Genomic DNA, 24,476 nt, shown 5'->3' on the forward strand with positions numbered 1-24,476 from the left:
TACGACCCTTTGGCTCTTTTTCCTAAGACAGTGTGTTGTCTTAGTAAAATCATCCCTTCCTTGGGTGGCTAGATTCTCACATATGGTGCACCCACCATTACAGCTAGGTATTATGGCAATTCAAGCTGTTGAGTGCTTGAAGTCTTGGTTTAAGAAGAATAAGAGTACAGCTTTGCCGTTTGTAGATGATGAGCTGTCAACACTCCCAGATACATTGTTGCAAGAGGCAGCGATGACTATGATATCTAGCTAGTTCAATATGTTCTGAAATTCACAGGGTTATAGAGTATACAATTTTTACAGCTTCAATTTTTAACATTACATGAAATACTTAAGTATTGATACAGAGCTCACTAGTATCATATCAAGCTTCACCCGTACCGTATTGATACGGCCCGTATCATAATGGCCCGAATACTTAAGTATTATACTAATGGGAACACTGGTACAGACATCACCGAGCAACTTTTGTGCTTCTGGGATAACCTTCTGAAAAAATTCAAGAAAACTGCAACACAGTGGCTCCGATACTACCTCTCTATCAAAGGCCGTGTGCTAATTGCTAACTCCCTTATGATGTCTCTACCCCGATACGCCCTTCGATTTCTCACTGTGCCTCACGCTATTAAGACTACCCTCAAAAAAGAATACTATAGACTTGTTTGGGACGATAAGTCAAACCGAACACTTAGCAACCTAGAGGCATGCGCTCCTCCTGAGCAAGGCGGACTAGGAACCATCGACCTTGAGAGTGTCCTAAACGCTAATGCACTCTCTATGATTGCACAATCACTACAGAGACCGTGGGTCCAGCTAGCTAATGAAGTCATTATTAAAAAGCTCACCAACAAGCTCCCTCATTACTGCCGCTATTGACAGACCGTGGCTGCAGTGGATAGCAGCTAGCCATAAGGTCCCTGATGAACTAAACAACATCTGGATACGCTGGAGGAAGCTATATAAACACTACTAATGGTGTTATTACCATCCAGAACCCCACCACGCTCAACGACCTCCTTACTACCCCTATCTGGTACCATATACAGATTGGAGTCCATGGAGGGTCTGGGGCGAGGCGCTGGGGTTCTGGCATATGGACATTACTATGGAATTCTGGGGCTCGTAGCCTTGGAGACGTCTGGGACCCAGACCTTAACCAACCTATCACCCCCCCCTCAAATTACATCCCAAAAGACAGATGAAGCTCGAAGAGCAATCCTCAGACTTATGGACGAAATACCACAGCCTTGGAAAACTCTACTACAGACTACCCGAAGCTACTCAACTTATGAGACAACCCACCCTCTACGAAATGAATACTTTGTCAAATGGCACAAAAAGGAGATTCCACTCCGGAATATCACCTTTACTAAAGCCTACAAAATTCTCAAGCTACGACGACTCGCAAACATGGACTACACCTATAAAACTGCAGGTCCTCTTGCGGCATACAAAAATCTCACAGGAATAAACAAGTCCCCCGCATCCTTGTGGAGAAACACTCGGGATAATACAGTTACAATAAAGCTGGTGACCTCTTCTGGAGAATGCTCCACGGCACCATAATGACTGGAAAAACCCTGACATGGATTCCGAACAGCCACAGGTGTGACTTTACTACAAACCACATATGGGTTGAATGTGACGTTGCCATAGAGCCCAATCTATATGGCACACACTTAGTTGCACTACCCTTCGTCCTCCTCAATCCATGAACGAGCTTATCGCATTTATGGCATTTGGTATGGAAGAAGGCAATATACCACAGCGTAGATGGCACACTATTTATCGCACTGCTGTATGGTGCCTCTGCAAAATGATCGTCGACTCCGTCTCTACCATGGCCTACCAACATGAGGTAGAGGTAGTTGGTTGCTGGATTCGGAACGTCACTTACAAAGTGAAAGACGCCCAGACCGATGTTAAAACCACCATGGTAACACTGCTTCTGCGGATACTACCCGATATGGCTATATGGAAGGACGTCTTTATATCCTTTAATATTGTTCCATTAGCTAGAGAAAACGAAGATGGCATGTTCTTGGGTAGAAAATTGAACACCAAGTCTATCGAGAGAGGCTTGCTAAGGTCGTGGCTCCTGCGAAGATTGGCATAACGCTGTATGCTGGCGAAAGAATAATTCACGACGAGATCGGCCCGTAACTATCAAGTTACCATCCAACCGTTCAATAGGTTACTCGACCTCAAGGATGACTGTTTGATCTAAACTTCGATCCCGCTAGTGTTCGTCGCTTTGAGCTAGGTCTGGGCAAGTTGCTAAAGGACACACTACCTAACCTAATACAATCTGGATCTCTTACAAAGAGCTACGAGTTGTTTCCTAAGCCGATCCAGGACGCAGTTACATTGACACGTCTGCTAAATCACCGGTGCTTGTGGATTGATTTGCTCTGCATTATTCAGGACGATGACTCGGACAAGAGCACGGTTCAGCTTATGGATACTATACTTACGAGAGCAAGTTTTACCATTGCTGCAGCAAGTGGTGAAAATGCCAATGCTGGACTACCGGGTGTCAACGAGGGCTCGAGGAATATTATACAGCACACGACTATATACTCCGACGAACTAATATTACTGTCTCTCATGCGTGGATGTGATGATGTAGTCGATACATCAACCTGGAATGGCCGATGTTGGACATGTGAGGAACGATTACTATCCCGGCGATCGATGATATTCACAAACGACACTGTGTACTTTGAATGTGGTGAAGATATGATTTTAATATGCTTCGGTCAGACGTTTACGTAAACGCTTCCTTGCAGACAATTACCCCTAGCCGCGGGGAAGATCCGCCCATACCGATTCATGGCCATCGAAATCGTCTTGGTATTCCGAGAGGACACTATCTTCGAATGGTTGCTGAGTATACTTTACGGGACATGACGTTTCTAGTTGACCGGATTAGTGGCATTCGAAACGTGTTTCGGAAGCCGTTAGGCTCCATCTTTGTGTGGGGGATGTGCTCAGAGGAAATGCTCGCTCATTCTCTCTTGTGGCAACCACAGCAACTCCTCGATAGGGTTCCTATCGATGAAAAAACCAAGGAACCGATGTATCCTAGCTGGTCATGGGCGGGATGGAGTGGGGCTGTCAAATATTACGACCCTGAAGACTGGAACGGTCTTCCTCCCCTAAAAGACCCTTGGATGCGAGCTTTGCCATCTGAATATGGCGAGTCTGTCGAGAAAAATAGAAATGACACCAGCCTCGGTGGTGTTCGGGTTCCGATGTATCACCTACAGCTACGTAGTCGAGTAGCAAGCTTTGGACTCACCTTAGATGATAGAAGCGGAACTATAAAACCACCATTTATATCCAAGGTCGATGGCGAACATCTAATCCGATTTGGAATCACCACAGCACACCCAGTGGATTTTGGCACCGAGGAAGAATGGCTGGGAACCATTTTACTGCCGGCATCCTACCAACAAAAACTCTGGGATGAGCACGAGTTCGTCGTTCTATCTAGCGCTTACTGTTTTGTGAGCGATCAGCTGTCTTTTGATGCCTCAAGCGCTCTGAAGCCTTACTCTGCCACTAATGTTATGTTGATAACGAGGCGAGGCACCGCTCTAGATGGCGATAAGCCGGCTGTGGTAGGAGCTGGAGTTGGTAGTATGTTGAAAAAGGCTTGGTGGCTGATATGTTGGTTGCATGACGAGATATGTTGGTGCTTTAGTTTAATGATTTATGTGTAATGCACTTGATAATGGAGAGAAATGCCTGCCAATGATGAATTTCAAATCAGATGTCTCATTTCTAGATAATCCAATATGTACGCAGCATCGAGTCATCTCAAGATGCTAAACCAACCCCGCATTCCTCATTCCCACCTCACATCACCTCCCCAACTCAACCTGGCTCTTCTTCTTCTCCGCTCCCTCCCTCATCGGCGCCGACGCGCCCTCCTCCTTCCCGGTCTGGAAGCTCTGCATAGGCCTCAAGCCCCACTTCGCAAAGATCTTGTTATCCTCCTCCCACCCGTTACACGCCGTCGTCAACATCTTCTCGCCCGTAAACACCGCGTTCGCACCAGCCATGAAACACAGAACCTGCTGCTCCTCGCTCAGAATCGTACGGCCAGCCGCAAGACGGATGATGGTCTTTGGCATGATCAGGCGCGCTGCGGCGATGGTGCGTAGCGTGATGTCGAAGGGAGACTGCTCGCGGTCGCCTAGCGGCGTACCCTTGATTGGCACGAGGGTGTTGACTGGGAACGACTCGGGGTGAGTGGGCATCGTGGCGACCGTGAAGAGTAATCCGACGTGGTCCTTTGCCTCCTCACCCAGTCCCAAGATACCGCCCGTGCACACGCTCAAGCCGGCCTCGTTAGCATTCGCAATAGTCTGGAGCCTCTCATCGTACGTGCGTGTAGAGATAACACTTGGGTAGAACTCGCGCGACGTATCGACATTGTGGTTGTACGCCGTCAGCCCAGCCTCCTTCAGCTCCTTGGCCTGCGCCAGATCGATCATGCCGAGGGTGACACAGCTCTCCATTCCCAGGTCCTTGACGCCCTTGACCATTTCCTTGATGTTGCGCAAGTTGGTCTTGCGCCCGCGCATGTCTCTCCACGCAGCACCCATGCAGAAGCGTGTGCTCCCGTTCTCCTTGGCGACGCGGGCAGCGGCAAGCACGGTCCCGACTTGGATCATTTTCGAGGCCTCGAGGCCGGTGTTGTGGCGCGAGGATTGTGAGCAGTAGGAGCAGTCCTCGCTGCAGCCGCCGGTCTTGATGTTGATCAGCGTGCACATCTGGATTTCGGCTGGGTCGTGGAATTTCTGGTGAACGGCGCCCTGGAGTGGGGGTCAGTAGCTGTTGTGCGTTCTGGGGGGGGGTTGCATGAGGGACATACAGCAGCGTGGGCAAGCTTCATGAGAGGCGTGTCGTAGATGTCCTTGATCTCCTGCTTTGTCCAGTTATGCCTTGGAGCCGTCGCCGTGACCGCCTTTTCAAACGTGGAAGCTTGACTCGACTGGGCGACTGGGCCATCAACGACTGTGCCGTAAGCTCGCTGAGCAACCCATTGCGGGTTCGCAGATGGAATCACAGCTCTGCGGCCATGAGACAAGCTTAGAGGTATGCGGACACGAGGCATGGTGGGCGGCTCGTTGTTGTTGTTGATGATTACTCTCACATTTGTTGAGGCGGGTCGTCAAGGCTTATAACAATACGGCGTAAGCACCCCGCCGTTCCTGGCCGAGGGTGGGGGGTCAGTGTGCGCTCAGGTGTGCGCTCAGGGTGGTGTAGTCAACCGGGGAGCTCCTGTTGGGCCAATCGGGTGGCGCACGGCTAGTCGGCGGATGTCGGAGTTGCACCTGCACCGAGCCAATCACCTGGCGTGTATTACCACATTAAATAACAATTGAATTTTGAATTTACGCCCTTCTAAACCCACACCAGGCGCTGAAATCATTAATCACGTGTATCTATGCTCCTCACTTTCCCACCATACTCCTCTCCGAAACCATTAATCTTCAACTGAGACGTCAAGCATTGGAAGTTTGTTCTTTCCCATGGTTAGACAGGAAGCTAAAGTCTATGTCCATGCCTTCCGGGAACTCGGCGTCTGACTCGACAGACAGAAAAACAGCAATGAATAAGATAACAGCCCAGACGGTATATAACAAAGACTGCATGCGATTGTCTCCGGGCGGTGACCATCTTGACAGTCGTCGAGTATCTCCCTCATCTCAGCTCGGATCGATATCATTGTTGAAATGCCACTGACTCAAGGCAATCTGCCTTGGTTGTGGATGAGGTGAGTCTCCTTACATTTTGATGTTATTCTCAACTCTATTTAAAGGTGCACGAATGCATCGGGCCTTGTATTTCCCCGAAAGTTGTATCCTGATAACATTGTCGATGGGCAATCCTGTAGTTTCACGTAGTTAATTAACCCGAGGTATATAGTAGTTAGAATAGCTTCAATTATAAGAATATGCATTACAAAATTATCACTTCGGGCCCTACTGCTTCGTGACTGTATTTACGGTTTATGTTCTCTACCTACTGCTACGGATCCTACGGAAATTGTCTAATAGGTTATAAGCCCGGGATTAGCGCAGAGATCTTATAACCAATAGCTTCCTTTAACTTCACTTATAATCGCCTGAGGTTTTTACCCTCAGGCGATACAACAACATGCCTTAGGTTCGTGCCTGTCTCTTTAATACTATCAACAATCAGCTGAAATAGGCAGACCCTATTTGCTACACGAGAAACGTGCCTGCCTTCTCTCTTCATAGCCCTTATAATTCGACGACGCTGCCGATCTCTTGTAAGATGGCATCTGCTTCTCTGTCACCCTCTCTGTCACCCTCTCTGTCACCCTCTCTGTCACCCTCTCGGACACCCCCCGATCAAGTGAACCCTGAACAGGCATGGCATACACGTGTGGAGGTATCTGAACTTGCGCCTGAAGATCCGACGATGCCAAGAATTAATCGATCAGAAGGGCGCAATGTGCACATATTCAATGCAGCCGACCCTACCTCAGAACTCGGCGGTTTGATTAGAACGAGAGGCGTCACAAACAAAAATTTATACGACATGATTGAGATTTTTGTGGTGGTTACAAGCGAGTTTACGTTACGAAATGATGGTGATATGACTATCGCAAAGGATGACGCCCAGCTTGAGCCTGGAAATTACTTTATCTGTGCTGCTGGTAAGATTCGTACAACTCTGATATTAACAAGTTGTTAATTACGACCAGATCCTTTCGAATTAAGCGACGAGGCGCCTCTATTTCGCGCCATATCCCTCGGCACTGGAAGCCGTACAGAAGCATTTCGAAATGAAGTTCGCCACCGAGACAGACGTTGCGTGGTAACTGGCCATGAGGTCGGATCAGCATACAGAATTCACTGGCGTGGATTTGAAGTGGGCCATATATTTCCAATTGCGTATGAAGCACAGTGGACGGCGCAGAATTTTAGCCGTTGGATTACAATTTTACCGGAACGAGGTGGCTCAATAAACTCGGTGCAAAACGGCCTCCTTCTGCGGAGCGATATTCATCAGCTCTTTGACGGCTACGATTTTGCGATAAACCCCGACGTATGTAGTTACCTATAACTCATGATAGATGCAGCTAATAATAATCTTAGGACAACTACAAGATAGTTTTTTTTGTTGAGGATACATACAACCTTGCAGGGACATACTTGGACCGGAGACTCCTAGACGACCCTCAACGACCAGTAGACCAGCTCTTTCGATGGCATTTCCGACAAGCTGTGCTGGTTAATATGAAGGGGGCTGGGGCGCCCGAATTTGAGCATGATTTTCCGCCTGGAGCAGACCAGATCGGAGAGATCCTCAGTGGCCCACAATCAGCCGAGAGGATGGAATACGAGTTGTTCAGTCGATTCGCATCAGAATTTGACGGGTTGTAGGAGCGGATTGTATAAATTAGATGGCACGAATCGATCATGCCGCCAAATCGTCTATGCCGCAAATCGTTCATGCCGCAAACTCGTTCATGCCGCAAACTCGTCCATGCTGCAAATCGTCCATGCCGCAAAATCATCCATGCCGCAAAATCGGCCGTGCCTATTTTTACCTTGTCTGGTTCCTTACTCGCACGAAGAAGCATTGTAGTTGTTTTTGATATCCGTGTTGGTAGGAGAGGTGCATTGCCACCGGGAGCTCCTACAGTGGAGTTGAACCACCCTGCTGTCACTCTCCTGATAGGTGGGGTTTGGGGCGTAGTATATAGGCTTCTAAGGGCTAATATATATCGCCATTACGATTTCAGTCATATCGGGACTTTATTGATTTTTAGGTAGAGTCGGTAGAGTCTTCTACGTCAGATTGAGTTGGTACTATGAACTCTTGGAGGTCTAGTGTGTGGTCTGACCATTCTGCGAGGCAGCGTGGCCTGCGGATGATTCTAATATCTCGAGGGTTTTCACCCCATAATTGTTCGAAGATTTTTGGATTGTGTATGGTGCTACTGTAGAGCTCCTTAGTGCTAAGGATTCTTTCAGTGAGAATACGGTCCTTAATCATACTGCGGAAGATAGTACGGGTAATGTTGGGTCCCCATAGCTGGTTAGGTTCCGAAAATGAGTGTGATAAGTAGGCTTTCCAGAGTACAGTAGTCACTGCGCTGGATGACTTCTGGGAGTTTTCCAAAGTGCCAGTCGGGCGGGAGAGTCTGCTCTTGGCCTTGCGGCAAAGTCGGACTGCTTGAGGTCCATGAGACGATGTCGAGCACACAAGTGTAGGCTACTGTCTTCTGGAGAAAGTTCAATCGGCCAGTACCATGCGCGGGAGACGAGTTTTGGAACATTGCTCGAACTTTCGACTGCTAATATCGATAGAGACATTTTCCAAGCTACAGATGGAGGAAGGCTTGTAGTACCGATGTGACCCGGTCAGGAGTGTTGAGCGCAATTTATGAAAAAACTGCAAGGTAACCACGCTGCAGTGTGAATCTTGAAACAAAACTCCGTAGTAGCATCATGTGGCCCTATACAAAAGTCACCAGGCTCAGCTAATAACACGTGAGATGTATTATCCACAGTGTACAATTCTATTTCAATACCACCCATGGAACGGAACGACAATTGATCGTTTTTACACGATATAGAATCGCAGCTCGCCAGACGTTGATGAACGCGGGGTTCCTCGAAACATCTAGCCTAGTGACCCTACAAGCATTTATGATGTTCCTCGTAAGTCGCGCCGCTCGGAGTTGATTCTACGACCGGGCTAACCGATGTAGATGGGCATGAAAGGATATTACCAAAGCGATACAATGTTTCCTATCAGGAGTTGCTGTGCGCTTGGCCCGCCGCATGGGCATTCACCGCGACGGGACATCCCTTGGTCTTTCTCCGTTCGATACGGAAATTCGAAGGCGTCTTTGGTGGATGATTGTCTTCATCGACTGTCGCACATCTGATTTCTCGGGCACAAGGCCATCTAAGGATCTTTTTCTCAGTGATACCAAGAAACCCCTCAATGTCGAAGATGAAGACCTCAAGCCTGGCATGGTCAAGCAACCACCAGAGCGCACCGGTATCACATCCGTTGTGCTTTCTTTGATAAGATTTGATATTGTGGATTTCCGTCGAATCCCCTTCTCGTCAGTGCTTGCTAGGTCGGCAATATGTAAGATGAACCTATACGCCTACAACCCACGCCAGTTCGCCAACTGCGGCGCCAAAGTCCCCCAAAGAGCACGAGACATAATATTCACCAACGGAATGAAACTGCTAGAGTACGGCAAACTATTACATAGAGATCCAAATTTCCGGAAATTTTCAAGGCAAACAAGCTCGGGTTATATATGGGACACGCTGCTCTATGTGCCCATCGAAGCGCGCAATCGCAAGATAGGGCCGGATGTCGATCGTGCGTGGAAGCTGATAGGCAAAGCATTCGAAAATTATCCACTGATTTTTGCCCAGCCAGAGGCGCTGTACGCAGCGCTGGCTAACTGGACTCTGCAGGTATGGGATGACTGCGTCGCAGCGAGGAATGCGGAGGGGATTCCGGAACCACCGACGCCATATTATATTGAAGCGCTTCGTCGTTGTCGAACACCCGCTGGGTCTTCATCGAAGCCAGAGGCCGTAACAAACCTCGAGGAGGCGATGGGGAGCTCGGTTGGTAATGATAAACCCCAACCGCGGAGGCATTACGGCAACTTTAGCGTTGGTTTCGAACCTATTGAGTCGTATGATTTCTCAAGTATCCTGTCTTTGACGTGGAACCAAATGAATGGGCGCAGTGGGAGCGTTTGCTGTCTGCACAGGGAATGTAGCTGAGGATGCCACTACGAAAGACTTGGATGTGGTTTGTCAATGGTTTTTGCATTAATACAAGAAGGCTAGCCCTGTGGCAGACATACTATATGAAGACAGACCATCGTACCTACTAAATCTCTTACATTTCGAGTAGAGATTACCCGACGTCTAGTAGAAGTGATCGAATGTTCAATCCTCCATACAATTAAGGCAGGCAATAGAAATGCCTACCCCAGGGTCGCCTCTGGAGTCTCTCATGAAGTCGCACAGTCTCGAATCTGAGCGATGTCTTTCCTACTTGTATCCCCTAACTTCGAGATGGGTGCCGAACCCACAATGCATGAAGAGAGCCGTTAACAGGCATTTGATACGGGCTCAAGGCTGGCCCGTGGTATATAATACATGCCCGTAATCAATCAATCTACCCTCATCCAAAATGCTTCGTTGAATCGTGGCTTGTGTTGATCTCGCTGTATTTCCCCTCTTCTGTGATACCAGGAGATCTCACTTCTTGGTGGTGACTTAAATTGGCCGTGCCCGTGGGCTTTGTATCGCCTCATCTCGGTGGTTTTCGTCCGTATACGACGTTTCTTTGTGCCACTGTCAGCAACCAAACACCAAGTATCGGTTGTGCACCTTAAGTCGGGGCTGAAAGGCCAATGAAACACAAAACCTACACAATATGGTACGCATGGATGCTGTTGTCCTTCAGAGCCCCTCTCATCTTCCCCAGGTATGCTTGTACTTCAGTATACGACCACTACAGACACACGGTAAGATTTTAGTTGTAAGAGAATGGAAATGTGGAGACTGACGTTTAGCACTCTCGTCAACAAGGCCATTGACCAGCCCTCAATACCCTCCTGCCAATGTATGCGATTCCATTCCCCGACACTCTTTATGAACGGGTCTTTAGCCCATGGTCCGACAGGATACCTGTAGACTGTCTCGACAACATCTACGAAGCCGGCATCTGTAACATAGCCCTTGATCTGTTCATGAATCCTGAGATCCTTCCCAAACTTGTCGCCAGCCTCAAGTGATACCTTGCCCCACTGGTCAAAGATGCTGCCTTCCCTGACGCTGCCATCATCAGACTTCAGAACCACGGACATCTCCAGCTGCTGATACCACCCCCCAGGGGCAAGGTTGCTATAGCATGTCAGCACATGAAGCTATGACGGGCAGAAGGGCGGCAGCTCACTCGAGAACCTGCTGGTAGAATGCCGGCCAGTGTGCAACACTCCCATACATAGCACGGACGTGAATGAAGTCGAAGGATTGCTTCGAGTAACCCCAATCCGGATCGCAGGCGTCGTTGATCTCGAAGCGCAAGTTCGGCGCCACCCACTGCGGCTGTATGGGCGAGAGGTCGAAGCCAGTCACGCGTGCGGAGGGGTACTGATCTGCGAAATCCAAGGCCCAGATACCAGTGCCGGTGCCGATGTCGAGGACATTTTGCGGATTGTCGCCAATGGGCGCGAGGAATAGCCTGCCGCCCATTGTCAACAGGAACAGGTGATGGGCAATATCGAGCTGGTTACTCTGCTGCTCGTCGTTTGGACCCCAATACTCCCCGTCTTTGTATGCATGGTACCGTCGGTTATTCTCGTATCGATACTTTGTGATGTGCGAAAGCAGCGACGTGGTATCGCTCTGGAGAGAACCGCTGTCGTACGCAGAATCGCCATCTTCGTCGAATGTGTCGTCGATGGTGATCTCTTCATCCGATGCAACTGACGACTGAGGGGATGCTGGCGCTTGATACGCTTGATACGCTTGATACGGCGACTGGCCGGGTTGGAGCCCCACAGGAGGCGCAGCGCTATTGATTGTATGGATTATCTCGAAAGAAGGTTCCTGTAGCTTACCCGCTAGCTCAGGGTCTATCGAGGCCGTGGCTGTCGGTGTGGGTTCAGCCGCCGTGATCGACGTTTCGGTGGAATCCTCGGCCATGGCGTTGACTGTGATGGCAAATATATTCGGAGACGTCTGACGTCTGGAAGGTTAGTACCGGGTGAGCAGAGATATAATTGTGACCTTTTCTTTGAGGTTGTACCCAATATCTCGCTTAAGAACCAACTACCAACTACTCGTGGTCATCCCAACGCAAGGGATCCCACTACCAGTCGCACACAACGGTGGAAAAAAACACCAATCACAATATATCCACCTATATCACATATCACATATCACATATCACATATGACACTGATCGCAGATCGCACTGATCGGATTGATCGCACATCGCACTGATCTCACTCATCGCATATCACACTGATCGCACATCGCACTTCGCACGTACTCATCGCACTCATCACACTCATCACACAGCTTTGAGCTCCCATCTCGGTATTCCACTCACCATGTCCGGCTTAGACTTCCCAGGCAAAGTGGCGGTCGTCGCCATTGCACTCATTGGACTCGTCTCAGCCTGGCTGATCCAGAGAGCTGCTGCTGGCCTGTCCAACCTGTTCTTCCACCCACTCGCTGCCTTTCCGGGGCCGAGGGCTGCAGCCTTTACAGCCTGGTACAAAACATATCAGGAGCTTTTTCTTGGCAGATCTTGGATTGATGTGCTCCAGGAGTTGCATACCAAGTATGGTACGTAAAGGAATGGATCGTGGGCTGGCCTGGTGCTTTGAAGCTGGCTGACTGGCAAGCAAGGCAAGATCATTCGTGTCGGTCCCAACGAGGTACGCGGTTCCTCCGTTTCATGTCTTACACTCTCCCTTACTTCCTGCCATTTGTGTTCATTTATTTGTATTTCCACAACTACATCTGGCGCCAAGAGATTGGGCCCCTTCCCCAGATTCACACGAGTCATGTTTCTGCGGGTACATGTTCTAACGGCATCTCTAGCTCCACTTCTCAGATCCGGCCGCATATAGTGAGATATACAGCAACAATAATCGATGGAATAAGGAGGCCGATCTCTATCATAGCTTTGGGGAGGACCGCTCGTCGTTTGGATTTTTGACATATGCGGAATCCAAACAGCGCAAGGATGTCATGGCCCCCCTGTTCTCACGTCGAGCAATCTGTGAGCTCCAGGGCCTCGTGCAGGGCAATGTACGACCCCTCCCACCACGTTATTACCACCAGTAGCTTATTGGAGGCTAATTTGCATGCAGGTTGACCGATTATGCAAAATCCTCGCTGTTAACAACGCAGCTGGGAAATCGTCCGATCTTTTCTTTGGGCTCCGGTGTTTCACTATGGATACCATAACCTACTTTTGCTTCGCCAAGTCCCTAGACGCCCTCGCTGCGCCGGACTTCAAGGCCCCTATCATTGAAGCCATGGAGGCATCCCTGCCGGCATTCGTCATGTTTAAGCACTTTAGTCTTATCCGTAAAGCAGTCTTCGCTATGCCACCATGGCTTAGCGTTCTCACCAGCCCACAGACTGCGGGATTAATACATCTCCAGCAACTGCTTGGTGCTCAGGTGAACGAGGTTGTGAAAAATCCCGACGCCTTAAAAGATTCGCCACATCGGATCATCTATCATGAGCTACTCAGTACTAAAGCGAGCAAGGGGGAACCGCTTCCATCTACAGGTAGCCTGTACGAAGAAGCCCAGGCGTTGATGTTTGGTGGTGCTGACACGACTGGTAATGCTCTAATGCTAGGGACATTCCACATGCTCGGATCCCCAGGTTACGTGGACAGGCTGAAGCAAGAGTTGTATAGCGCCTGGCCAGTTCTTGCGGAGCCTCCCAAATTGGAGGACTTGGAGAAGTTGCCATTCCTGGTGAGAACGCTCTATTCTATTTTATTGATTTGTCTAGCTAACGAAGCAAGACCTCTATAATCAAAGAATCCCTCCGCATCAGCCCTGGTGTCGCTTCTCCTTTACTCCGCATAGTCCCTGCCACTGGCGCCACCGTTACAGGTGCCTATATTCCTCCAGATGCAAGTCACACTTTTCCCTAGGCGATTATTTAACCACTGACGTTTTGCAGACCATTGTGGGCATGAGCGGTACTTTTGTCCACAGCTCCAAAGCAATCTTCAAGAACCCCGAAACATTTGATCCCGAGCGTTGGCTCAACAAGGACTCGGCATCCCTCGAGAAGTGGCTCGTTGCGTTCTCAAAGGGACCAAGGATGTGCATGGGACAGAAGTACGTTCGGCGCTGTATACCCTTTGACTTGTTCCAGGATATGAAGCTAATGTAATGACAGTCTCGCGAACTGTGAGATGTACCTCGCATTTGCTGCTCTCTTCCGACGCTTTGATCTAGAGCTAGATGGTACCAGGTAAGACATTATCCATGAAACCGAAGTGTGCAACTAACACGTTTTCTTCTAGCGTGGATGATCTGACCTGGAGGGAATGCTTCTTGCCACATTTCCGGGGACGGCATCTACAAGCTTTCTGCCGGCCCGTTGCGAACTAAGCATCTGCCTTGCGCCAAATCCCATCCGACGATATAGGGTGTGCGAGACGAGGGAATCTACAGTGCCAACCTACCCACGCCACCTTCATTTCACTTCGGATCCAAAAGTTATTTTTGATCTGCACTTTGATTTTATTCTGCACTTGCAGCGAGCGAGCACAGCGTTCCACTCGCGAGTTATTGCCTCTTGACGAAAAGTTATACCCATTGTGGCATTTCTCCATACAAAATTTTAGATGAGGAGACCACAATATTATGATAGGACGAACAACGAGAATCCTCATATCACCGTTGCGTATTGTTCCCGTTTCTGTCCCGTGCAGGCACCACCTAGATTTCAGGTCGCACGAATCACACACAATAAGACCGATGATCACACCGGGCAGTGCAACGACGGCACAGTATCGTATGAGTACATGGCTCATGCCTCTTGATAAATCTAAAATCCCATATGTCTACAGCGCTTGGATCACCCGCTCCTCAATCCCCCTCACAACATCTATCGTTGTGGTTTGGCTCGCCATCACATAAAATACATTCCCCAGCACGCGCGAGTGGATCCCAAACCCTCCCTCAACGCGGGAGAGCGCAGATTGCAGCCCTATCGCTGCGGTGGATGTGTATCCTGCGGGTGATGTAAGCATGTTTCCAAATGAGGCATATAAATGGGAGAAATAAACGGAGATGGGGACATACCAGGGTTCTCATCCTGTAGCTTAATAGCAAGCACAGACCCGAGCGCAACCACACTTTCTACCTCTCCGTGGCGTGATACACTGTCTAGGAACGTTGGCGACCACATACTCCACACCCCTACCTTTCCACCCAGTACACTATCCACTTTCGTCTTCCCCCACGGTGCCCTGAATGCCTCCCACTCCTCTCCACCCTCAATCCGCAACAACTCCTTCACCGACGCCTCGGCCACTGCGCACCCAACCGCATGGGCTGTGTAACTGTGTCCATGCAGAAGCGCGTCGCGTTTCTCGTCCCCAAGAAATACGTCGTAGATGGATTCGCTCGCGACGGTGGCGGCGAGCGGGACAAGTCCACCAGTAAGTAGCTTTGCGTGCACCGAGATGTCCGGTTGGGTACCAAGAAGGGTGGAAGGGCTAAAGGGGCCGAGGCGGGTGATGCCTGTGAAGACTTCGTCGAAGAGGATGGGTAGGCCGGTCCAGTTGTTTGGGTCGGTTGGGGCAGGGGAGGCGGAGAATAGGGAGTGCGAGTCGCGGATGGTGTTTATGAGGGTGCGTTGGAAGAGGGGGTCGCTGGGAGGGTCAGTAGGTGTGTGAAAATGGAGGGGTTAATGGGAACTTACACAAGGAGCATGCCGCCTGCACCGAGCATGATGGGCTCCATGACTAGCGCGCCGAAGGTCTTTCCTTCCACGCGAACAAGCCGGTCGAGTGTTTCGAGAATATGCTTCCTATACGTCTCCGCAGCAGGCGACCCATCTCGGGCCTCCATATCAAAAACCTCATCCAGCGACTTAAACCTCATCGCCGGTCCAAACTCCCTCTCACCCACCTCGGGCGGCTCAACCACCCACTCCCCCTCCTTCATCTTAACCTGCGGGAAATCAAACCAGTGACCACGCCCACGATACCAATGCACACGCTCATTATACGTCGACGGCTCCGAGCAATCCATCGCCCCAATGGTGTCTCCGTGATAACTCCCCTTCAGCCCAATAACACCCACCTCCTGCGAATCCCCATACCCATACCGCACCGACGCAGCCGTCAGCGCCATCTTAACCGCTACCTCCACGCCTGTGCTCCCATTGTCGGAGTAGAATACCCGCTGCATCCGCGGATTCTGTAGGTTTTCCAGCAATAGCTCCGCCAGCGCGAGGGCCGGCTCATGAATAGCTGATGCGAACATTATGTGGCCATAGCGGCCGGCGGCGTTGGCAGCGGCGAGGGAGAGAGCGGGGTTACCGTGCCCGAGGCCCTGCGTCCACCAGGATGCGGAGCCGTCGAGGGTGGGTTGCAGGACGATCTCGGAGGATGGGGGTGAGACGGTCTGGAAGAAGTCGCCGTGGGCGGAGTCGACGGTCATGAGTTTCTCAGGGGTGATGCCGCGGTGCTGTGTGAAGGGGTACCAGATGTGTTTGTGAGCTTTGTCGGCCATTGAGTCGAGCCTGTCGAGGCGGGAGGTGTGAGAGGTGGAGAGGGAGGTTGCCATGTCGATAACGGATTTGCGCTCGCTCATTTCGAGGTAGTAGTCTCCCATGCGCGCCTGATCGGTCTCCCGGTTGCTCTCCTGTGGCGGGGGTGGGGGGAGTGAGAGCACCGATATGCCACGCTCGCCAAAGTAGTCGCGTAGATACTCATGGTTCTGATATTGCTCATCCTCGAATAGTAGAACGGAGTTGAGGTCGTAGCCCCTGATATGGAGGGATTCGAATGCCGAGATGGATGACGAGATGCCTCCAAGGCGATGATCACCAACTAATAAGACTGGCAAACGTAGGGGTCTGTATAGATCCGCCTGTGAGCTCCCAGACGGCGTAGGAGAATGCACTCCACCAGCTGTCTCGACAAGCAGCGTCCCCTTTCCATCCTGAGAAAACGACGTCAGGTGCGCCTGGATCTTTTCCCGAATTGACGAATCAGAGAGCGGCTAGAAAGTGATTAGCAAGTTGATATCACTGACTCATAAATTCTTCTTCTCGGCATCTTACAGTAGCGCCCCTCGCGGCAATATGGGGGCTCACGGGCTCTCCGAACTGAAATAACGTCTTTGTCTTCGTGCTCGGCGAGAACCGCGCGAGGTGTCCATCATCGGCGTCGTCAAGCGGGCCCGTCGACACCGGCTTCAGGTACCAGACGGGTTCCTGAGGGAAAGCGCGATGTAGCGCACCGCACAAGATGGTCGACATGACCGTCTTGCCAACACCAGTATTCGCGCCATAGATCTGATATGCGCGCAACGAGCGCCGCAAGATAGATCCCGTGATTCCAGAGGCGGGCATGCTGGTGGTTGGTGGTTGGTGGTTGGTGGTGTTCGGTGTTCGGTGGTGTTCGGTGTTCGGTGGTCGGTGGTCGGTGGTCGGCCGCCCTGTGATCGGCTACTAGGAACAAATCGTACGGGGTCAGGATCTCGCCGCCAACCATCAACCGCCGAGATATTTTACAGCGCAATATAACTTTGGCTTTGCTCGAGATGGTCGTATTTAATCAACCCCAACGCTTTTTTGTTGTTGTTTTGTATACACATGCATATACCCACCCCTAGTTCCCCTATATCCACATTATTATCGTTAAAAGTCGGTTCGCGGGGCTAATGCTCGGCTACGAACGGCAGCTCCATGATGTCTAAAATATAAAATATGGGCCTCTATCCACTCTCCACTCTCCACCCCGCGGTCCAGACAAAAACGACATCCATATAGCTACCATATATCCATCCGAAGTCCATCCTTCCCTCCCTCCCCCTCTAAGTCCGCCATCCCTCCCCCTAATCACCATGGCCGACCCCCCAGCCGACGCCCTCGCAACCTCCATGCGCCTCAACCTCTCCAAGCGCGCCGCCAATTCTTCCCTCCGTGCCCTCACCCTCTCCCCTCCCACCTCCACCGACTTCTCCTCCAACGATTTCCTCTCTCTCTCTTCGTCCCCAAGCCTCCACGCCTCCTTCCTTGCCCACTTCCCCTCCTCACCCCAACGCCTTGGTAGCGGCGGTTCCCGCCTCCTCGACGGGAACAGCTCCTACGCAGAAAACCTCGAGTCCGATATCGCCTCCTTCCACGGCGCCGAGGCCGGCTGCCTCTTCAACGCCGGCTTCGATGCCAATGCGGGCTTCTTCGCGTGCGTGCCCCAACCAGGCGACGTAGTCGTCTATGACGCTGCCATTCACGCCAGCGTGCACGAAGGGATGCGACTCTCACGTGCTGGAGTCCGCCTACCCTTCCGGCACAACGACGTCCAGGATCTGAAGCACGTGCTTGAGAGGGTCCTGGCAGGGGATGCGCTCGTGAGGACGGGGAAGCGGAGCGTCTTCCTCGCGGTGGAGAGTCTGTATAGTATGGATGGCGACGTAGCACCGCTTGCTGCGATTGTGGAAGCTGTAGAGAGGCTGCTGCCCATGGGAAATGGGAAGATCATCGTTGACGAGGCGCATTCAACTGGCCTATATGGCGAGAATGGGCGGGGGGTTGTGTGTAGTCTTGGCCTCGAACGACGGGTATTTGCGCGCCTACATACGTTCGGGAAAGCGCTGGCGTGTAATGGAGGTATGCTCCTATTCCCGCCGGCTGACTAACGTTCGCTGAGCTGATGATGGTGTGAAGCGATTATGCTCTGCTCGCCGTTGGCGCGGGAGTATCTGATTAACTATGCGCGCCCGCTCATCTACACGACCTTCATGTCCTACCCCTCACTCGTAGCTATCCGCACCGTTTATGATCTCATGATAGACGGTGGAACTGTCGCTGTACGTTTCCCCCTTGCTTTTGCCCTCCCCATTACTCACACCTATCCAGCCTGCGGCGCATATGTGGGCGCTGGTATCGCACCTTCACAGACACCTCCTTGCCCTCTCGCTACCACCCTCAAACCGCCTCCTACATATCCCGTATCTCTGTCCGGAATCCCCTATTTTCTCGCTGCTGACACCGAGGCCACGCGACTTGGCGAGGGAGTGCCAGGCGGCGGGGTTTATGGTACGCGCTATTGTTACACCGACTGTGCCGGTGGGAGGGGAGAGGGTAAGGGTTTGTTTGCATGCGGGTAACAGTTTTGAGGAGGTGGAGAGGTTAGTGGGTGTTGTAGGGAAGTGGGCGAGGAGGATGGAGGCGGAGGGGGCAGAGAAAGCAAGGTTATAGATGGGAATTGTACAATAGGGGATACGTATAAACCGCGGCAAACAAAAAGCGAAGGTACAGGATATATAAAGAGACATATGAACAGCCACAAGCAAAAAACGAAAGCGGAAACCCCCGAATTTTCTGAAGAATAATCACATCTTCAATCCATCAATTATTCGCAAATCTCTCACAGTCTCTACATGGCAGTCTCGGGGTCCCGACCGACGAGAAGGCAAACCAATCGTCGTGTTAATGACAGGCCTTGGGAGTACTATCGACGAATGGGTGGCCGTACGACGACTAATTGAACCGTTTTCACGGGTTTTGTTTTACGATCGATCGGGATTGGGGAGAAGCGAAGGACCAGCCAATGCTCCAAAAGCTATCAACGCCATTTCTATAGCTACCAAGCTCAACACCCTCCTCAAAAACACGAGCGTTAATCCACCGTATGTTATACTGTGTCATACGCGAGGTGGCATTACAGCAAGAGAGTTCCTGCATTTATGGCCCAATGATGTTGCGGGAATGGTATTCGTGGATGCGAACCAGGAGAATACGTTTCTCATCATGATGACTTCCCTTCGCCAGGTTTCGAAGCGACGTTAACTGGCATTGATTACTACGAGATTACGGGTAGTAAAGCAAACACTGCGCTGTCGAAAGAAGAGTTTCAGACTGTGTTGGATGTACAAGGAAGACCTTCAACCGGGATCACTTCAACGGCGGAGGAGGCAGGTGCAAAAGGAGATCCCCCGATTCTGGCAGCAAAGAAGCAGCTTCAAAACCAAGCTTTGGGAAACAGGCCTGTCAGTGTTATCCACGCCAACACAGCCCGAGATTTCCAGCGGCTGTATGAAGCTGGTATTAAGGGTCATAACCCTAGCCCTTGCTAGATATGTACGTGTATCGCAATAATAACGAATGATATTCAGTATATAATGGTTGGCTAGCTATTGATATCTCTCTCTTTCTGCAATGGAGCTGGCGGCTTAACTCCCGTTCTTGAAGGGTTGACGTGGATTCCTGGCGGGAAAAGAACTGTGAAAATCGCAAGATACTGGCACCATCTCAGATCTTTCGAGTTGTATAGTTCATTTTTGCAACTGTTGCAGGAGTGCCACTTTTGTCCGCTAAAGTCTTATCAGCAAACTCGATTCCAGCATCCATGAACTTGTTTATGTCGAATTATAGCAGACATCACCCACGTAACACAGTTCTGTTCGGGGCCTGCATCTTTTTGAGGGACTGGGCTGGACTGAAGACGTGTCGGTATTTCTGATATTTCAACTCAGTTCGGAATCTTTCCGATCATTATCAAGCTGAGCAAGCTGCCACTAACGGTTGGGTTGCTCCGGAATATCCATTCATGGCTCGGATTATGATCCACCCTGGTTTCTGGATCTGCCTGGCTGTATCACTGACATCGAATGTGTAGCAATCAGGCTCCTTGTAGACTTTAGGTGAGATGAGAATCCCCCAATGGTATGCCGCGTAGCCCAGTCGCTGTCTGTTCCCCCCGAGTGAAAGGGCACCACGATAGTGAATCGAGACGAATGCCCGGCGTTTATTGCTCATCCTTTTGATGGTGTGATATTTGTCGAGATATTTTTCGTCGCTAATAACTCCACCAGCGCTTAAATCAACTAACAGACACTCGTGCCGCCTAAAAGTCTGATGAGGGATTGCCTTTGCCGAGAATCTATACCAACTATTTAAGATGATAGGACTTGTCTCTTTACCTCTATTTATGAGTAGCTGGCTTGTTGATTGCAGCACTAAGTGATTAGATGCCTCCTTTGAACACTTATCGGACGGCTGTGCATATCAGGCAACACAGGCGGTCACAGAGTAAGAAACGCACAAGCCTAGACTCCGACTCCTCTAATAGTTAAGCGTGACAATTAGACTTCAAAGACTCCTCAAGCTATAATGGAGGAGCTTGGTTTTCAAACAGAGCATATTAAGAACCGTGCTGTACGACACCAGAATAGCTCTCCTAGCTCAATTAATGACGTACTAAGCCAGCTTGCTAAAGGAGCTTAGGTTATGATGCATTCTACTGTTCTACTTAAGGCAGAAGTTAAGGCTCTACAAGTAGCAAATGAACAGAAACAGAGGAGGGAAAGGAAGCGCAAGAGGCGTATAATGCAAGGGGGTAGTCTCTCTATACAAAAGGGGGAGGATATCCTTGAGAGTGCTAAGGTTGAAGCTCAAGTCCATACGGAGGTGGCTAGTGAGAGTAGTCGGCAGTTGGGTTCTAACAGTGTTGGCAGTAGTATTTGACCAACGTACATGTATAACGAACCGGCCAAACAAGCGAACCGGCCAATCCATTTTATACCTTAAATCACGAATTTCATAACTTAATATCTCAACAACCCTTTAATAATAAGTTATAAAAATATGTACTTAGCCTTTTATAAGCATTTAAAGTACTCTATTTGATTTTTAAAGCAATTAGTATTGTAGTTATTAAGATACTAAGAATTAGGTCAAAAGTGGGGGCTAAAACTCAATATCTTAATAACTACAATACTAATTGCTTTAAAAATCAAATAGAGTACTTTAAATGCTTATAAAAGTCTAAGTACATATTTTTATAACTTATTATTAAAGGGTTGTTGAGATATTAAGTTATGAAATTCGTGATTTAAGGTGTAAAATAGATTGGCCAGTTCGCTTGTTTGGCCGGTTCGTTATACATGTACGTTACTAGCTATTGCAATATTATTTGCAGTGCAATAGTAAAAACTACGATATTGTTGCAGTGCAATATTCAAAATTACCTATCGCAATATTGTCATACTGACATTCGTTGCACTCAGTTTGCTATCAAACTCAAGAGCAAACTTAGAAATCTCCTCCTCAAACCTACAAGTCACCATACATATCTTGGCTTATCACACCAACAACAGAAGCAATACTACTCAACGATTGCTGCAAACTCTTCTACTACATCTGTTTATGCTACATACATCACAGCATATCATTTGGACACTCATTGAACAAGTTATTAAGAAAATCTCCTCCTTAAGGGGGTGGGCCAATACTACCACATGGCATATCTCTACCAACTAGAGGCCTAGGAACATGAACGATAGCTCTAGAAGCTTCTACAACCCTCTATGATTCATTACACGTCATCGCTCCTTAGTTACCCACAAGATTGGTTAAGTTATGACATAATTTGTCTATAGGTACTCTGACCTTGGACCTCCTTTTCACTTCCTATAGGCTAGGAACCCAGGAGATGGTTCTATGGGATTCTCTTACGTTCACTACATGATTAGCAAGCTAGTTGTGGGTCGCACTTGATTTCTAATACATTTACCAAGCCTGGTTAGTCATGGAAAGTCATGGAAAATGAGAGAACTACACTCCTTTGGCATAAATAGGATTGCCCTTTCCTTAAGAAAGGGCAAGCAGACAATACAGTAAATCGACTATCACATACTTCCACGTCTTTTACAAGCTTCCAAGCATTGATCTTGTTATTCTCTGTTTTTGAAAAGTCAGTGAGGTGCTAACCTCTGACTTACCCCTGAGTTCTCAAACTCAACATTTGTTGCAACTTGTCTAAACCACTTCACCACATCATACACCTGATTGCTGCGTTGTGGAATAGTCTAAGCTACAACCCTTTGGCTCTGTTTCCTAAGACAGTGTGTTGTCTTAGTAAATTCATCCCTTCCTTGGGTGGCTAGATTCTCATATCTGGTGCACCCACCATTACAAATATATGACTAGGATATTGCAATATTAACAGGGTATGAGATAGAGTTTTCACCGATCTCTTGTCCTGTAGAAATTGAAGCCTTTAATGTAAATACTATTGTATCAAGACAAAATGGACCCTTCAGGCGCATCATCGCCACCCCCTGAATCAAGTGTTCTTTCTAGCCACGATACTCCAGACCTCGAATCGTTCGATCCCGTCACATCCTCCTCTTCTACCAAACGATATAGACGAAAACCAACAGAAAAGCGTCGGGCGCGGACATCCTTTGTATGGAAGCATATGCCGGGTCCAATTGACACAATATATCAACAGGAAGGCTCTGAGGCTATATACTGGCGTTGCAAGTATTGTCCAAAGGAGTACAGAGAGTCTAGTGGTACAGCATTTATTGCAGTTCATCTACAGACTGTACATGTAAGGATGCCAAAGCCCTCAGTGATGGAAAGCATCGGAGTCGGGCAGGTTACGGTCACGTGGGGAGCATTAGGGTAGGTTATCCGAGTCGGACCCGTTTCGGGTACTTAAGGAAATTGACTCAACGGGGGTTCCTCTCTTCATCTTTTTTGTATCCTTCATAGTAGACCTATAGGATAGCATCCGTTTAGCCTCCGACTCGCACTCTCATATGCTATTACTGTGAGCTGGGTGCCCTGTGTCTTTACAGTACATGAGATTGTTGATAGCCGGGAGCAACAAAACACCCTTCAGCAATTAAGTATATCTACTGCGATGGCACCAGGCCTTGAAACGCAATACAAACGACGTCGTTGTAATGGTGGGTGCACCAGATGTGAGAATCTAGCCACCCAAGGAAGGGATGAATTTACTAAGACAACACACTGTCTTAGAAAACAGAGCCAAAGGGTCATAGCTTAGACTATTCCACAATGCAGCAATCAGGTGTGTGATGTAGTGAAGTGGTTCAGACAAGTTGCAACAAATGTTGAGTCTGGGAACTCCGGGGTAAGTCAGAGGTTAACACCTCACTGACTTTTCAGAAACAAGGAGTAACAAGATGAATGCTTGGAAGCTTGGAAAAGACGTGGAAGTATGTGATAGTCGATTTACTGTATTGTCTGCTTGCCCTTTCTTAAGGAAAGGGCAATCCTATTTATGCTAAAGGAGTGTAGTTCTCTCATTTTCCAAGACTTTCCATGACTTACCAGGCTTGGTAACTGTAGTCGACATAAGAGAATCCCATAGAACCATCTCTTAGGTTCGTAGCCTATAGGAAGTAAAAGGAGGTCCAAGGTCAGAGTACCCCTATAGACAAATTATGTCATAGACAAATTATGTCATAGACAAATTATGTCATAACTTAACCAATCTTGTGGGTAACTAAAGAGCGATGACATGTAATGAATCATAGAGGTTTGTAGGAGCTTTTAGAGCTATCGTTCATGCTCCTAGGCCTCTAGTTGGTAGAGATATGCCATGTGGTAGTATGAGTGATGTCATGTAATGAATCATAGAGGGTTGTAGAGATATGCTATGTGGTAATATCGGCCCAGTAACTAAGGAGCGATGATGTGTAATGAATCATAGATGGTTGTAGCAATCGTTGAGTAGTATTGCTCTTGTTGTTGGTGTGATAAGCCAAAATATGTATAGTGACTTGTAGGTTTGAGGAGGAGATTTCCAAGTTTGCTCTTGAGTTTGATAGCAAACTGAGTGCAACGAATGTCAGTATGACAGTCGTCTTGACTCAGTTCAATCAACCACAATCAACCCAT

General features: G+C 49.2%; 7 protein-coding genes across 7 annotated transcripts; 4 read left to right on the forward strand and 3 right to left on the reverse strand.

The window, feature by feature from the left end:
- Nucleotides 1–3,756: 3,756 nt before the first annotated feature.
- BIO2 (biotin synthase) lies at nt 3,757–5,237 on the reverse strand. The gene is made up of 2 exons (XM_024467109.1): nt 4,883–5,237; nt 3,757–4,823 (listed from the first exon to the last, which is right to left on the reverse strand). The coding sequence occupies exons 1-2, from the start codon at nt 5,123–5,125 to the stop codon at nt 3,867–3,869; spliced, it is 1,200 nt and encodes a 399-aa protein (XP_024325862.1). The 5' UTR covers nt 5,126–5,237; the 3' UTR covers nt 3,757–3,866.
- Nucleotides 5,238–6,352: 1,115 nt separating this feature from the next.
- On the forward strand, nt 6,353–8,533 carry VC83_03464 (uncharacterized protein). Its single transcript, XM_024467110.1, has 3 exons — nt 6,353–6,697; nt 6,746–7,089; nt 7,140–8,533. Exons 1-3 carry the CDS (start codon nt 6,460–6,462, stop codon nt 7,425–7,427), a joined length of 870 nt encoding a protein of 289 aa, XP_024325867.1. The 5' UTR covers nt 6,353–6,459; the 3' UTR covers nt 7,428–8,533.
- Nucleotides 8,534–8,834: 301 nt separating this feature from the next.
- VC83_03465 (uncharacterized protein) lies at nt 8,835–9,809 on the forward strand (the record flags this gene model as incomplete). Its single annotated transcript, XM_024467111.1, has 1 exon — nt 8,835–9,809. The coding sequence occupies one exon, from the start codon at nt 8,835–8,837 to the stop codon at nt 9,807–9,809; it is 975 nt and encodes a 324-aa protein (XP_024325868.1).
- A 652-nt stretch (nt 9,810–10,461) lies between these two features.
- Nucleotides 10,462–11,744, reverse strand: VC83_03466 (uncharacterized protein; the record flags this gene model as incomplete). Its single annotated transcript, XM_024467112.1, has 3 exons — nt 10,462–10,548; nt 10,604–10,940; nt 10,993–11,744. 3 exons carry the CDS (start codon nt 11,742–11,744, stop codon nt 10,462–10,464), a joined length of 1,176 nt encoding a protein of 391 aa, XP_024325865.1.
- Nucleotides 11,745–12,154: 410 nt separating this feature from the next.
- Nucleotides 12,155–14,191, forward strand: VC83_03467 (uncharacterized protein; the record flags this gene model as incomplete). The annotated part of the gene is made up of 8 exons (XM_024467113.1): nt 12,155–12,392; nt 12,456–12,484; nt 12,651–12,860; nt 12,923–13,543; nt 13,594–13,704; nt 13,755–13,915; nt 13,977–14,051; nt 14,104–14,191. 8 exons carry the CDS (start codon nt 12,155–12,157, stop codon nt 14,189–14,191), a joined length of 1,533 nt encoding a protein of 510 aa, XP_024325866.1.
- A 1,314-nt stretch (nt 14,192–15,505) lies between these two features.
- VC83_03468 (uncharacterized protein) lies at nt 15,506–17,512 on the reverse strand (the record flags this gene model as incomplete). Its single annotated transcript, XM_024467114.1, has 2 exons — nt 16,878–17,512; nt 15,506–16,816 (listed from the first exon to the last, which is right to left on the reverse strand). The coding sequence occupies exons 1-2, from the start codon at nt 17,166–17,168 to the stop codon at nt 15,506–15,508; spliced, it is 1,602 nt and encodes a 533-aa protein (XP_024325859.1). The 5' UTR covers nt 17,169–17,512.
- A 49-nt stretch (nt 17,513–17,561) lies between these two features.
- On the forward strand, nt 17,562–20,700 carry VC83_03469 (uncharacterized protein). Its single transcript, XM_024467115.1, has 3 exons — nt 17,562–18,428; nt 18,486–18,628; nt 18,678–20,700. Exons 1-3 carry the CDS (start codon nt 17,663–17,665, stop codon nt 19,017–19,019), a joined length of 1,251 nt encoding a protein of 416 aa, XP_024325860.1. The 5' UTR covers nt 17,562–17,662; the 3' UTR covers nt 19,020–20,700.
- Nucleotides 20,701–24,476: the final 3,776 nt, after the last annotated feature.

The sequence above is a fragment of the Pseudogymnoascus destructans genome (genome assembly GCF_001641265.1).
Source record: "Pseudogymnoascus destructans isolate 20631-21 unplaced genomic scaffold scaffold_6, whole genome shotgun sequence".
NCBI classification, from domain to species: Eukaryota; Fungi; Ascomycota; class Leotiomycetes; order Thelebolales; family Thelebolaceae; genus Pseudogymnoascus; species Pseudogymnoascus destructans.

What these genes read in the sequence shown, in the direction of transcription:
- BIO2 (XM_024467109.1), bottom strand. Translation starts at nt 5,125, where the DNA reads ATGCCTCGTGTCCGCATACCTCTAAGCTTGTCTCATGGCCGCAGAGCT. An exon ending in TGAAGCTTGCCCACGCTGCT is followed by an intron (nt 4,824 to 4,882) that starts GTATGTCCCTCA and finishes CCCCCACTCCAG; the next exon opens with GGCGCCGTTCACCAGAAATT.
- VC83_03464 (XM_024467110.1), top strand. Translation starts at nt 6,460, where the DNA reads ATGCCAAGAATTAATCGATCAGAAGGGCGCAATGTGCACATATTCAAT. An exon ending in TTACTTTATCTGTGCTGCTG is followed by an intron (nt 6,698 to 6,745) that starts GTAAGATTCGTA and finishes AATTACGACCAG; the next exon opens with ATCCTTTCGAATTAAGCGAC. An exon ending in ATTTTGCGATAAACCCCGAC is followed by an intron (nt 7,090 to 7,139) that starts GTATGTAGTTAC and finishes TAATAATCTTAG; the next exon opens with GACAACTACAAGATAGTTTT.
- VC83_03469 (XM_024467115.1), top strand. Translation starts at nt 17,663, where the DNA reads ATGGCCGACCCCCCAGCCGACGCCCTCGCAACCTCCATGCGCCTCAAC. An exon ending in AGCGCTGGCGTGTAATGGAG is followed by an intron (nt 18,429 to 18,485) that starts GTATGCTCCTAT and finishes GATGGTGTGAAG; the next exon opens with CGATTATGCTCTGCTCGCCG. An exon ending in TAGACGGTGGAACTGTCGCT is followed by an intron (nt 18,629 to 18,677) that starts GTACGTTTCCCC and finishes ACACCTATCCAG; the next exon opens with CCTGCGGCGCATATGTGGGC.